A 14,941-nucleotide genomic window follows, 5' to 3' on the forward strand; every position below is an offset into this window, starting at 1 on the left:
GGGGAATTTGTTACGGTGTGCCATGTACCAAAACCAAGGTTCAATGTTCACAGTTTGAAGCATCATGACAAAGTCCAGGGAGTTCCTCACTGTGGAACATGTCAAAGAGCTGCAGGAGGACAGACGTGAGTCCTGCACTGGGAGAATGGTGGAGGCCCAGAAGAACCCAAGGACCAGCACCAAGAGCATCCTGATCAATGTGAGCAGTTCTGGTAGCAACATGTCAATCAGACACTCCAGCAGACCAACAACAAGGCTGGTCTCCATGGAGACAAGGAGGATCCACTTCTCCAGGACAAAGAAGAAAGCTGCTGCTCATCACTTCATGAACATGGAGATGTTTGGACACAGAGAAAGGAGAAGCATTCAAGGCCAAGAGCAGCATCCCCACGGTCCAACATGGTGGTGGAACGTGATGCTTTGGGGCTGAGATGCTGCACAGACGGAGAAGAAGGATGGTTTCCACTAAATATCAGCAAATTCTGGATGCAAATGTCAAGATGCTACAGCAGGAGGATGATCCAAAGCACATCTCAGAATCCACCAAGAAGGCCGAAGCTTTTGGAAGCAGCTGCCACAATCGTTGGACTCGAACGTCGCTGAACATCTGTGTGTAGATCTTAAACATGCTGTGCTAAAAATACCCCCAGACCTTGAAGTGATCTGCATGGAGGAGTGGCTGCAAATTCATCTGTCAAGAAGAAAGAGCCACTTGCAAGCTGTGATAGCTGCCAGAGGGGGAGGGTGACTCAGTACTTTTCTCCGTGCCACAACTACCGTTTCATTCTTGTTTTTGTTTTTTAAGTTCATGAGATATAGGACTGCAGTTTGTTGGGCAGGAAGCTGCGGAAGTGACGCCTCGTAAAGCATCACAAGAATGTCAAAATCACAGAATATCTCAGGCACATGGGGCAGTATCAATAAATGCATGCAATAATAAGTGTGAATAAGTTGAAATGAATTTAAAGAGGACCTGAAGCAAGTGTCTGTGAAGCCACTAAACTCCTAAAGAGCTCCAACTGCTTATATCAAGTCTAGACGTTGTCTGAGCCAGCCGTTCACGTCGCCACACTTTGGTTTCCTCAGCTTTTTTCTGGCTTTAAATACATAATTATATATGTGATAACACAAACAGCTGACACAAGATGGTAAGTGATCACATTATAGATGTCAATGATAAATTCTTCACTATTTCTATGTCTGCTTTTAATTTATTTTTTATTTTTTTCACAATGCCACATCAAAAAAACAATATCATTGAAACTGTTGCAGAAATGCAGCTTTTACACTATTGTAAATGATCCTGGTGGTTTCTAGCATGTTTTAGTGTTCTAATACTCTAAAAACCTGAGATGCATCAGTTCTCTAGTCAGTTGCTCAAATCATCTCAAGTACTTTCTGTCTTATGCTGCTTTTTCCGTCATTTCCAGCCAGAGGAAAGCTATTAGCTAAATAAAAAACCCCATATAAATATACAGTTTCTACGTGTAATGATAATTTTTGGTTAAACTGTTTGGGCTACATTTCTCATTAGTGTTATTTCATGTGTAAAAGCGGAAGGAGGAGAGTGTCTTGTGTATTGTCCCAGCAGCAGCAGCTTGGTTCCGCTTGGTCCCGCCTCTGAGCCTCATCGTCCAATCATCGGCAATACTGTGCAACTTCTTCCGCATTGTTGACCAATCAGCGGCGACGCTCTTCGGCTTACCGTCCAATCAGCGGCGAGAAGCTACGACTCACTGTCCTTCATGCACACACATGTTTGCTAGCAGTTAGCTGCGGCTAAAACACGAAAAGTGGCAACAAACGCCACTGAAGATGGTGAACTTCAGTAGAATTTGTCTCCGGAAGGTAAGAGCTGCAGCAGACTGTGATGTGGAGATAAATAAAAGAACAGCGACGGTTTAGTTACATTTGAGTTAGCTGGAAGGCTAACTGTCACAATGCTAAACCAACAGAAGGATGCTAACCAGCTACATGTATCTGACTACAGTAAACAGCAAAACAACAAACTGGTCTTCACAGTGTGTCACAGCTTTATGTGATTTTATCAAATACATATATGTAAAATTCATTAGCAAGGACAATTTAATTTAATTTACTTGACATTAGGGAGAAAAAGGGGGTCTTAAAATAGCACACTAACTCTCTCAGATGACACAAAAAGTTAATTTTACCTGGAGAGTAATTCAGATGATTACAGTTACAACTAACCATTATTTTACTAATATTTATTGTGGTAATCTGTATTTTTAGTGTACTTTTCAAAACAAAGTTACAAAGTGCCTCACAGGGCAGCAAAGTCTTAAAATCATCAGATTTTAAAGGAGACAGATAAAAACATAGTTTAATGCCCACAGAGTTGGAAAAGCTGATAACACAGACATAACAACACAAAACCAATAGAAAAAGCAGTGCAATTTATGATTACAGCCACACCAAGGAAACAGCAAGAGAAAAACAATCTAAAATTTACATGCAAATTCTTCAAAGGTTCTCCATATATTTCTAATAATGCATTTGGCGCTTGGTTGAGACATCAGTAAAAGCACAACTTGTAGATCTTTTACCTTCTTTAAATGTGGTTTAAATTTGATGCCACATAAGACTTCATATTTTAGCTGCTTTAAAGGAAAAAATGTGTTTTAGATTTCATGCTTTAAAAAAAAAAATGTCAGTAAGTGAAGTCTTGAGGAAGTAAAGCAAATCCTAAACATAATGTTTTATCAAAGAACCTTCTAAATCTCAACAAAAACAACTGTACCTGAAAACGGTATATTTCTGTTTTAACCCTAACCCATCAGGACATTTTGCAAAAGGTATTTTAAAATATATAAAATACATATTTCAGTGGATTTCTCCCTAAAGGTGCTTTTTGAATATCCTCCCAGTCTAATTTCGCTCTTTGGTCTCTGCAGTATGGAAACTTCGTGGACAACCTGCGCCTGTACGTCCGTGGAGGCAGCGGTGGGATGGGTTTACCCCGTCTGGGTGGAAAGGGAGGGAACGGGGGAGATGTTTGGGTGGTGGCGACAAAGAACTTGACCCTGAAGATGATCAAGGACAGATACCCACAGAAACGTTTCGTAGGTGAAGCAGGAAGCAACAGCAGGTTCGCAGACTTTTGTTTCACTGCTTATTTACTGACATCGATTGAGTTTGTCAGAGATGTTTTGTTGTCGCTCCGTAGTTGTGGGTCAGTAAGACTGTTTGTTTTGTGTTTATTACAGTGTTCGAGCTCTGAAAGGAGAAAATGGGAAGGACAAGGAGGTGTTCGCTCCTGTTGGTATCACTGTTACCACTGACAACGGCAGAATCATCGGTATGTCTAGAATCTTTATTAATACCTCCCTCATGTTGTATCAGACAGAACCAGAACAGTCAGAAATGTAATGATTGGGGTTTTTTTTACTAGAGAAGCCGTGTTTGTCTTCGTTTAGCCAATGAAGCACAAAGATTTATTTCTCCAGAGAGTAACAAGAACTCAGAAGTTTGACATGAAACATAAACAAATGATGCATGTGACGTTGTTTGTTGACCAGGTCGATAATTTGTTGAATTAAACATACCAGAGGTGATCCAAAAGTTCAGAGACGGACTATTAACAACTATTAGTTTATTATTGATAAAACACACTAACTGTGAACTATACAGCAAAAGAAAAACTTGATAAATATAGACCCAAATCATAGCTAGAACCTAATTTTTAACTTTTCCACGAACATAGACATTTTAAGATTGTTGCTATAATGTGAGAACAGATCTTATTCCAGTTCCTGCACCACAAACACTCCCTGAACCTTTGATCGCCCCTCGTATAGAACCTGTAATCAAATGTGAGTGGAACAGCCGCCTCACTTCTTCTTTTTTCCCTCGCTCGCCCTCCAAGGTGACCTGAACGCCGACGGCGATCGCTTGTTGGTGGCAAAAGGAGGCTCCGGAGGCACTTCGTACTCTGGCTTTGAGCCCAGCAAAGGTCAGGCCAAACAAATCCGGCTGGACCTCAAACTCATCGCTGACCTCGGCCTTGTGGGGTGAGAACAGAAACACACCTGAACACTGACTGAAAACCTCCGCATTTTATTAAATGTATGATTTTTTTTCTTGTGTTTGATCACGATCAGGTTCCCAAATGCGGGAAAGTCTTCTCTGCTGACCGCCTTGTCCAACGCCACGCCTGAGGTTGCCAGCTACGCCTGTAAGAACTTTATAAAGTGTATTTATCTGTTTTCTGTTGTGTGTTTTTTGCTTTTGCTGCTATTTCTACAATATGTTATATGAATTTCAGTCACAACTTTGAAGCCACAGATCGGCAAACTGATGTATGGAGATTACAAGCAGGTAAGTGAATGCGTGTCACTTTATTTCCAACTGTCCATTGAAGTAAAGTTGATTTTTTTTTTTTTTTTGTTTTGTCGTTGATGTTGTTTGTGTTGCTCTTTCCTTTCGGTAGATCTCTGTCGCCGACCTCCCGGGGCTGATCGAGGGCGCCCACATGAACAAAGGGATGGGCCACAAGTTCCTAAAACATGTGGAGAGAACCAAGCAGCTGATGTTTGTGGTGCGTAGTAACAGCGACTACCTGCGGATTTGTTAGTGTGGTCAGCATAACCAGCTGGAAATTGCCCCTGTTGGAAGATTTTCCCCCAAAGCCACTGTTGTTTTTTCTAAACCCCAGCGTTAATAGCGTCTATGTCTTCATATACAAATATTTAATAGGTGATCTTTGTTGCAGAAACATGAATAGAAAGAGAAAACCTGCAGCTGACAGTATAGAGAAAGTATTAAACAAAGAAATGTTTTTTTTCTGGCTGATGCTGCAACATGTGTTAAGATATTGGACAGCGGTGAAGTGGTGCTCTGTGCCGAATTACACAGACTGACATTTAGGCTTTTAAATGCCAAATTGTTGCCGCAGGTTTCACTATTTTTAAGGTTTAGTTGTCAGACTCAGTTGTCAGACAAACAGATGAACTTGACTCAGAAAGGTAACAGATGGAAGAGGATTGTGAAGTAAATTAGAGAACAATACATCAATCACATGCACGGTTTATTCATTATTGTTGCCTTGCAATAAACAGAATGAATTGCAGGTATGTTGCAATATTTTGCATAATTCTGATAATAAAAGCAGGTTACTGAGTCTAATTAGGTGTCAGGTAATTGTTGCATTAATTAAACTTTACATTTTTGCTTTTATTTACTCACAAATGTTGGAAGCAAAATCTTGAAAAATAAATGTTGTTTTATGTTTTAGTCTGAAGCCAGCAGTAGCAATTCAAATAAACAGGTTGCTTTTGTTTCTTTTAAATGAGGGATTCATTGATCAACAAACGTGTTAGTTGAAACAGTCCCAGGCTGTTTTTTATTGCCTGTCAGCACCTGATCGCCTCTCACGATGATGTCTGGTTGTGTTTCGTGGCTGCAGGTGGATGTTTGTGGTTTCCAGCTGGCAAGTAAAACGGAGTTCAGGTCGGCCTTCGAAGCTGTGCAACTTCTCACGAAGGTGATGCTATGATTAAAAAAGAAAAATGTCCAAATCCTAAGTACCACTTTGGATATTCCATCTGATCTCTGATCTCATGTATTCTTTCACGTGAAGGAGTTGGAGTTGTACAAACAGGAGCTGGTGTCGAAGCCTGCGCTGCTGGTGGTGAATAAGATGGACCTGCCCGACGCTGAGGACAGACTAACCGAGCTGCAGGAGCAGCTACAAAACCCAGAAGGTAACTGATGTAAATATGTGAAGACAAACCTGTGTTCTGCACTACAGCGTCTCTAAAGCATAGAGATTATTTACCTCTGCCCAAAGTTTAGAATATAGCAGAGGACTCAACAGTTAGTTCCTCTGAAACATCAAACATTAGAAGAACAGCGTGAAAGAAATAAAATCAATCTTTCAAATACATTTTTTGTTACACATGGACTTCAGTAAATGTATTGACAAGGTAAAAAAAAAGCACAGCTTGAGGATCTTTTATCTTTAATGCCACGTTATACAAAATATGTTAGAAGCTTTAAAGGGGAAAAAAGTGCTTCAGGTTCAGTTGGCTGCTATTTTCTTTCTAATTACTGAAGTTTTGAGAAAATAAAGCACATCTTCCTATAACTAGAAGAAATACAAAAAAAAAAAAAAGACTTCACTTTATGGAGAGAGGTGTGAAAACTCAACGATTTCATACACAAAATGTTTTCTTCCCTTGATATAAAGGCTAATATTATTAAATCTGCAGCTATTATTAAATGATGGAGGATCTGGATGAGCTGGACTGTTCTGAAAAAAAAAAACAAAAAAACAAGATGGTGACTAAGATAAGAGCTTAAAACTAAAGGTAGTAGAATTACCCTGACAATAGCCACGGGTTCTTAGGGTTTAACAGATTAAAAAACACAACATGGTGATCTTTTATCTCCTTTTAAACTGTTTAACTTTACAGCCACAATCTACTTAATGTGCCGGCTGCTTGAAAGGGAAAAATATGTGGAGGGAAGTTATTTAAAAGATGATTTCTGAAGTTTGGAGAAGTAAAACTAATCTTAGCGTAAACATTTTATCAGAAAACCGCTCCACAGTCACAGAAAATGGCTTCAAATGGAACTAAATACTGAACACTGACCATCTGTAGAGTGAATATAGAGATTTAAATCCAGCCTCTGAACCCGCTTGGATGTTTTACAACAAATTAAGTAAATCTAAAATGAAATGTGTTTCCTTTAATGCTCTCGAATTCTACTTCTTTAAAGATAATTTAATATTTTCCTTTGAGTTTGATGTGCTACGGTGATGCAAAGTTGAATTCAGAGGGCAGGTAGCTGTTTTGATTAAAATGGGAAGAAGACTTACAATCAGGTCCATCAAGAACAAGCGAGGAACTTATTTTCTTTCTCATGCTAACAGAACACTAACTCCCACTGCTCTTCTTTCCCCTCTGCAGAATTCTCCGATCTGCTTCCTGCCGACATGATACCGAAGAACTATTTGACCTTCAGACACGTGATTCCTGTTTCTGCCACCACTGGGTTCGGTATCGACCATCTGAAAAGCTGCATCCGCCAGTCGCTGGACGAAGGCGCGGCCGAAGAAAGTGAAGCTGCGCATCAGGAGAAGCTGCAGGCTCTGAGGCACCAGCAGCATCTGTGACCGACGTGGACGACGTGTGGCTCACTGAAGCGGAAACTACGGATGAGTTTTGTTGCATCTGACGGGAAAAGTGCTCTGAGAAACGCCTCCGACAGCAGGAACTGTCAGAAATGCTGGAGGACGATTTCACAGTTCAAACATCCAGTCATGAAGCTCTGCGAGTTCTGCAGGAGGTCGAATGTTGGCTGCTTTGTTTGGACGCTGTAGATGTCAGTAACTGAACGACTTAGAAATGATCTCGTACAAAAGACTGATGAAACCGCCTGGATGATAAATTCATGTTCCTCTGTGAAAATGGAGCTCAAGTGGCGTTAACGAACACAGGGGAGGAGAGGTGTGTTTGTACCAGCCAGTTGCTCACAAAGATTAAGATTGTATTTATTTTTATCGTTGTGTACTTTAGGGATGCTCCATTACTGATTCTGAAACCTCATCACAGGGTGCCAACTAGGGTTGGGCATCGAGAACTGGTTCCAAAGTTCAGTTAAATAACACGCTGACTATATAAATTCATACAATTATTTTGTTTGTTGATAGACAAGTGGTGGAAGAAGTACTGAGATCCTTTATTGAAGTAAAAGTACTAAAACCACGTTGTGAGAGTGCTGCATTGAAAATGTTATTTAACCTTCTGAACCCTTTTCATTTAAAAAAAAAAAAAAAAAAGCCAAATTTACATAATTTAAATGAGCCACAAAAGGTAAAAACAGAAAAAAATTATTCGATATCCCCCTTTCCGACGGTCCTCGAACTCACCATCTGTTACATGCAGGTTGGTCGGGAAAATTAGACAAATCTCAGCTTTAAATCACAATTTTCATCACAATCACTACAATCTGCATGTTTCAATTTAAAATTGGGCAAAAATAAAGCGTTTGCAGTAACGTGTCTGTGAAGATTCTCGGTCATCCAGGTCGTGGTTATTCTGGTAGATTAATGGTAGCAACTGGACTTGCTTGTGTTCCTTGAAGACGTTCCACCGCTCATCCAAGAGGCTTCATCAGTTCTGACTGACTAGTTGGGAGTTCCACATACTGATATCCTTAAGGAGTCACACCTAGCCAAAAAAAAGACCTTAACGAACCCAATTGTGGCAGGGGTCATTACTAACGACTCACATAACGAGGGGGAGGAGCAACAAACCCCCAATTGAAACCGAAACTCAGGTGTTAATGGCTCCTTAAGGATATCTGGAAATCCCAACTAGTCAGTCAGAACTGATGAAGCCTCTTGGATGAGAGGTGGAGCGTCTTCAAGGAACTCAAGCAAGTCCAGTTGCTACCATTAATCTACGAGACGTTGCAGTAACTGGATTCAGTTAGAAAACAAAAAAATCTGTGCTCCTCTTTATAACTGTGAAGCCGTTAGTGACTTGGCTGCAACAAACAGAAGACCTGTGGTAGTCTTCATCTGAACTGCAGGCAGTGTTCACACAGAGGAGATAGGAGACAAATGTGGAAGCATATTAAAAATCTAATTAATAAAGTATCGTCACCTTTCTCCAGTTTCGGTAACACCAGTGGACACTTGGAAAAATGTTTCACATGTCAAGTCCAGGATTTTATTTTATTTTTTCTAAAATAAATCAAAGAAATTAAACTTTTGGTTAGTATGATTTACGCCATTTTATCTGTGTCATATTGCAGAAAAGACATTTTTGAGTTCTGTGCTGTTTCCACAGAGGTGCAGGACTTTAGATTGTAGTGAAAAATGAGCCACAGTGAGTAAAAATGTAACAGGAACAAAAAAATAAAACACTAGGAAGGGCATAGAAAGGGCAGAAAATGTGTAACAGTATTAAAAGTGCTCAATGCAAAAAAACAAAACAAAGCCGTTTGTGACTGTTATCTTATAATATGGTACATTATTTTATTTGACCGTTGCAGTAACTGCACATGTCTCAAAGAATCAGATTTGAGAACCAGAATTAAAAAAACAATTGTTCAAATACTACCAATGCTCAGTCCTAGTATGGACCCAGTACCACTGCTTTCTCTTTCCAAGTTTACTGCATATTTTACATCAGTAAATGGTGGAATATTTTAATTTAAGACAACATGAGTTGACTGATCCACACTAAATACAGTTTCTTTGTAATAGTTTATTGTAAAATTCAACATTTCTAGAATCTGTTTTCTGAGTTTCAGTCCTAACATTGAAGCCATCGTTGCAGAAATGCAGAATTTTGCAGTAAAATGACAAAGAAACCGCATTTATCTAATGTCCCGTCATTGTTGCTCATTTGTTTTTCTGTAGAAATGTCAGCAGACAGATGTGTTGATGAAAGTTTTATTTTATATTAAATATATTACAATACTGAATGATTAAGAGGGGAGAAAAAAATATGGGGATCGATTTTTGCATCGTCAGTCTGTACAGCATACAGGCAAACTGAAAAAATAAAAATAAAAAACAATACAACTGCAGTATTTGAATTAGTACATGTGGGGGAGAGGGGTTTAAGGTTCCTGGAGCGGAGTGCCGATGGCAGGATGGGAGCAGCACGAGGCTGAAACCGGGTGGTTGGTTCGCTCCGGTACACGAATACATTCAAGTCTCTGGCCAGACGGAGCCGGAACGGTGCCGTCCCGTTTGGATGGCTCGGTCCAGGCGGATACAGCTGTACAATCACAGGAAATACTGCAGCCTGCTTGGTCCCATCCTCAAAGGAGAGTCCTCAGAGCGCGCAATGTCCGAGAAGAATATCCCGCCGTAGCACGTGATGTTAAAAAAGATTCACTCTCCTCAGCCTCGGGTCGCCCAGGAACACGACCGGGCCGCTGAAGACCAGGAAGGCTCCGGCAGAAAGGCAAAATCACGAGCCCAGACATTTTTTGTTTTTACAACATGTGTCCAAACCTTATAATCGTACAGATCAGCACATGCCAAAGGAACGACAGCTGCTATTGGCCCCGGGACATAAAAAAATCTCCATTCAAACTCACATCATTACAATAAATGCACTTAATTACTGTATGAATAGTGTCTGTACATAATGCTGAGGAAAGAAGTGAACGTTACAAAGGTACTTAATAAAATAAAATTTGAAAAAAGAAAGGAAAAAAAAAAAAAGATACTAGTAGCAATATTAGTCCAATATTGTGAAGATCATATTACCTATACAGTCCTAATGCATACATGAATTACAAATGTAAAAGTGCCCACACTGGAACGAAAGCTAAACAACAGTAAAATGACAAACATGAGGCCTTAAGACGACAGTTTTCGTAACTGTACAAAGAACTTGCTGTTGGGGATTCCGAGAAATCCGCCTTAAATAGCTACACCGGCGTGACATCGGTCAAAATAAAACCTCCAGTAGTTTTTAAACCAGTGTAGCCTGTTGTACACAAACCCATTAAGACAACAGGAATAGGCAACGAGAAGGGGGGAGGGGGGAGTCTTTCAGTGACATGCTCGATTCCCGTTTATGGTCTCACAAGTAGCCTACCAGAGAAATAACTTAATTTGATATAGAACTTGTCATGCTGTTGGTCTCCACAAGCTCAAACAGCAAGCACTGTACAGCATAGTTTTATCATTTACAAGGCTAAATATCTCAGTCATCACAGCTAAATCCAAAATGCAACCACGATTTTCCGGCTTCTTCTTCTTCTTCTCACATTCGCCGCTCTCAAACATCCCAATCAACCAATCAACCAATCAGTCAATCAATCAATCAAGGGGGTGGGGGGTTAAACTAAGCACATCCGATCGGGGGAAATTTCCAAAACCACACGAGTGGCACGTCTATAACTACACCAAACACATCTCGGTCCACTCAGGAGTTGGCACAGAAAACTATTAAAACTTTCGCTAAAAATGAATACTCGTCAGGAACCACCTGGATAACGTGCCACAACCGACAGACGTCCGTGTGTGTCTTCACAGAGATGGATGAAAATAGTGCTAAAAGAGAGGATTTTTAAAAAATAACACTTACATTCTGCTGTGGATGGAGAAAAGCTAAAGAGGTCACAGAAATAATCAGGACAAAAAAATAAAAAATATAGAAACCCAACAGCAGGGTTTCTACACTTATCTACAGAGATCTGCTTCTTTTTACTCAGCAGGAAAAAGACTTTTCTCTTTCAAAATAAAAGCAACAACATACTCTGTGTGTATTTCCCTGTACATATTTACACACACACAAACAAACCGAGGAGGGTTGTGGGGTTATAACTGGTGATAGATTATGGGTCGGTGGAGAGAAAGCCTACAGAAGGTATAAAATCGCCGCCCCCTCGCATGCTTTCCTTTCACATCGCACCATCTTCTCGGTCGGAGGAGGCTGCTGATAAACAGGGTCGTCTCATGCATGCATACGGTGTTGGGTGGGTGGGGGGGTCGGGGTGGTGGTAATGGTGGTGGTAGTGGTGGTGGTGGTGGTGGGGGTTCAGGAACAGCTCGGTCCGAGCTCCAGCTGGTCTGGAGCCGATGTGGAGCTGGATTCTCCGCCGGCGCTCCGCAGCGTCTCGTAGAAAGATCCACCGGATGACGCCATCTTGGAAAGACGACCTCGGAGACTCGCTAACACACCTCTGCCTGCGTCCTGTCCAGGTGGGGGGGCTCTCTCGCTTTCTCTTTAGTCGCTTAGAGTCAATTGTGTTTCATTTTTGTGTTTTTCATTCATAGAAAAGGAGAGACAAGTGGAGTTCTTTGAGGTCTTTTGCAGAGCGGGCTGTTATATTGAGGTTTCCCACAGCTGCGTTCACAGAAAAGAGACAGAAAAGACATTTAAACATTTCAAACTCTTTTAAAGAGGTCATGGTTAAAAAAGCAAAGAAATGCCAGCCTTCTCCTATAAAACACTTACAGAAACTTTTAGCCACCGTAAAGGCCAGTTTAAGCTTTGCTCATCCACATGTCTGCACGGGACCATATGAGATCCTCCATCATCATCACCTTTTGTAATTCATGAAGTGTCTGCTCAATCTACAACTTCAGAATTTGTCATGAAAGAGTTGCAGTTGAAGTAGTCGCATCCGAACTTGCTTGCCAGAGGTGCTTTGATTTGTATGAGTTTCTACATTCACCAGAAATCCAGTGTTCTGTCCGCCCACTGTGTTCGACACACTTCGGGGTAATCACTGGCGTGGTGATACAGTCCAATCTGCTTCATTCTTTCAAAAGTACTAACACCCACGGGAGCTTTTTGTTGATTGATATGAGGGGCAATGCGACCATCAGCAGCACACTGATGCATTTGTATTACAAATAGAACTGCATGCATCTGCATCGGTCATAACCATAAATTGGCCTCAAGTGTTCATAGTTTTGTCTGAGTAAGTTCATTAAGACATTACACATACACCTAAAGAAATATAAAGATTTGGCATCACATGTTTTTGCACTTGCTTACCTGACTAACAATAAGGTCTTATGCCATGATGGGACAACTAAATATCAGCCAGATAGTAGTGAACCTAAACATGCTTTCCATGTCTACAGTTTGTAGACACTTCCGTGGACGTCTGCATGCAGCCTAAAATTTGTGACTGGAAGAGTGCCAGGAAAACAAATGCTTTAATTCGTTATTAACAGAGCTGAAACTGAAGTAGTTGAAGATTTGTGCATGCTTTCCATTGATGGTGCCGAAACATGGTGGGAAGTTCTAAAATCTCCAGATGTCCTGTGCTATTAGCCCACTGTGCTTGATACACCTCAGGAATAATCACTGACACGGTGCTACAATCCAATCTGTAACCAGCTGCTGTATCCTGTAAAAAAAAGTCTTTTAGAAACATACACGGAGCCCCGAGTTTTTTCCTGTGTTCCATATGAGTACTTATTGGAGTATGAGTACAAGAAGTCCACATCGGTCAGCGCTGATGCATGTGCAAAGCATAAAGTGACATATTCTGATTGGTCCCATTTTTGCACAGACTAGCGCAGAATATCTACTGAAGTGCAAGTCATCGGATCATGATGGCCAAATGAATGCTATAATCTGCCTTTCAATGATGTGTTTGATACTTGCCCTGGCGCTCTGCCTGTTGGCTTTCCTCTGGTCGTCGGGGAGAGGGGGCATGGGGTAGGGGTATCTCCTGCTGGATGCAATAGATCCTGTAGAGGAGGTGGGAGACTTGGCAGGGGATAGCGTCCTGGGGAAAATGGAAAGCAGCATTAATAAACCATCGTCTCACCTTTTTAAGTCGGATTACTCGGATTAAGTTGGCCAAAGACACAGATAAATGACGAAGGTTAGATCCAAGAACTTGAGCTCATGGTGGATCTGTGACTTTGGGCAACATCCTCCGTAAGCTGGTCCGGTTTTTCAGGTTTCACCTTTCGAAAGAGAGAGGTTACCCTTAAAAGCTCTAACCTATTAAAAAGTAAACCAGTACAACTGACCTTCAGCTTTTAAGGGCAACCTCTGTATAGAGTAGTACACAGTTCCCAGCTGCGGTGTGGTCGCAGTCATAGTTTCCTGCAAGTCACTCACTGAATGTTTAACAAGCACTAACACACCGTCTGCCAGAAATATACCTTCAGCCACTGAGAAGTCCGCTAAAGGTAGCTGAAGCTGAAGCGGTGTGCTGTCTCCACAGGTTAGATCAGTGTGAGTTTAAATAACTGGGAGCAGTGAGTGTGATGAGGCGACTGGGACGGCGGATCACACCGGAGCAGGGGAAGAAAAACACACTGAGAATCCTACGGAGCGGTTCTGTCCAGTAAAACAACCGCAGAAAACCTGCCCGGTGTGCGGCGTCGGAAAGTCCTGGATCGGTGGAAGAAGTGGAGAGAGGGGAGAGAGTGGACCACTGGTTCCAGAAGAGTCTTATTCTCATCAGAAATTCATATATTAAGAGTTTTTTCTTTTAGCCATGCCAGCAACATAACTTCCTGGTCTTTGCAGGTTTTCCAGGTGTTTAGATGTTTTCAGTTCCATCAAAAAGGCTCAGATTCCTTCTTGAGCTTGTAGTTTGGCTGTTTACTGTCTGCTACTGTTCAGCAACACTGCTCCTTCTTCAGTCTGTTAAACTGATGACATTCTGTAATTCAGACAGTAAAGGCCCCTTTTAATGGTGCTTCATTCAGACAAGACAAATGACGAAGACAAAAGACTGAACAGTATATCAAGGTTCAAGGATCGGCTAATGAGCAAAAGCGTAAATCTAGTGTCCAGCTAACTAACAGAGTACTTTATTTATGATTTCCTAAACAATGGTGATAATCTAACTACTATACTTTACCAACAGTAAAACAAAAACATCCTTACAACTGTGACGGAGCTCTGAACCGAGGATGGCCGCTATTTAACAAAAGATTCAAAACAATACACTGTGACCTGACCTGATCCATTCTGTCTCCATGTCAGGGATCATTTATAACTATAAGTAACTAATGAAGTCACTGCTGTGGTGTATAAATCCAGCTGCTGCAGGTATTACTAATGCCTGATAAACTCAGAGGAGCTCAGCTGTTAGCAACAAACTAAACTTCAACTCATGTTAACCATTTAAAAAAGAAATCAAAACCTGGATTACATTCATTTATATGCAAGTCTCATTAATCTGACCTGTTGCAGAAGCTGTCTTCATCCCAGAAAAGTTGTATTTTTCTAGACATTTCAGTTTTTACCAAACTGCAGAGCAAAGTGAATGAGTGGGTCTATCCGTTAATGGGACTGCATGCGGTGTGAGGTGTTGAACGTGAGATGTTACTAAGGTTCGACCTCGAGAGATTTCAACTGTGATGTTTATGGAAAAGTATGCCGGGTGCTAGTTCAGACATGAAGCGGAAAGATTCAAATGCCGTCAGATTAACGGAAAGGAGAGGATATCTAAAAGGGGCTTTGCA

At 41.1% G+C, this 14,941-nt stretch overlaps 2 protein-coding genes across 2 annotated transcripts in view; one reads left to right on the forward strand and one right to left on the reverse strand.

Annotated features, from left to right (window-relative positions):
- Positions 1 to 1,731: 1,731 nt before the first annotated feature.
- On the forward strand, positions 1,732 to 7,731 carry gtpbp10 (GTP-binding protein 10 (putative)). Its single transcript, XM_008287750.1, has 10 exons — positions 1,732 to 1,848; positions 2,916 to 3,109; positions 3,228 to 3,319; positions 3,887 to 4,031; positions 4,122 to 4,195; positions 4,286 to 4,338; positions 4,451 to 4,558; positions 5,426 to 5,503; positions 5,600 to 5,723; positions 6,933 to 7,731. The coding sequence occupies exons 1-10, from the start codon at positions 1,816 to 1,818 to the stop codon at positions 7,136 to 7,138; spliced, it is 1,107 nt and encodes a 368-aa protein (XP_008285972.1). The 5' UTR covers positions 1,732 to 1,815; the 3' UTR covers positions 7,139 to 7,731.
- A 3,789-nt stretch (positions 7,732 to 11,520) lies between these two features.
- The window catches only part of adam22 (ADAM metallopeptidase domain 22), a gene marked incomplete at its 5' end in the record, with an annotated part of 89,582 nt that continues 86,161 nt past the window's right edge, over positions 11,521 to 14,941 (reverse strand). Inside the window, 2 exons of the mRNA XM_008287757.1 lie at positions 11,521 to 11,843; positions 13,119 to 13,242. Coding sequence (XP_008285979.1) covers positions 11,823 to 11,843; positions 13,119 to 13,242 — 145 coding nt within the window. The remainder of the gene's footprint in view (positions 11,844 to 13,118; positions 13,243 to 14,941) is intronic.

Source organism: Stegastes partitus, unplaced genomic scaffold, assembly GCF_000690725.1.
Source record: "Stegastes partitus isolate 25-593 unplaced genomic scaffold, Stegastes_partitus-1.0.2 Scaffold517, whole genome shotgun sequence".
In the NCBI taxonomy this organism is placed as follows: domain Eukaryota; kingdom Metazoa; phylum Chordata; class Actinopteri; family Pomacentridae; genus Stegastes; species Stegastes partitus.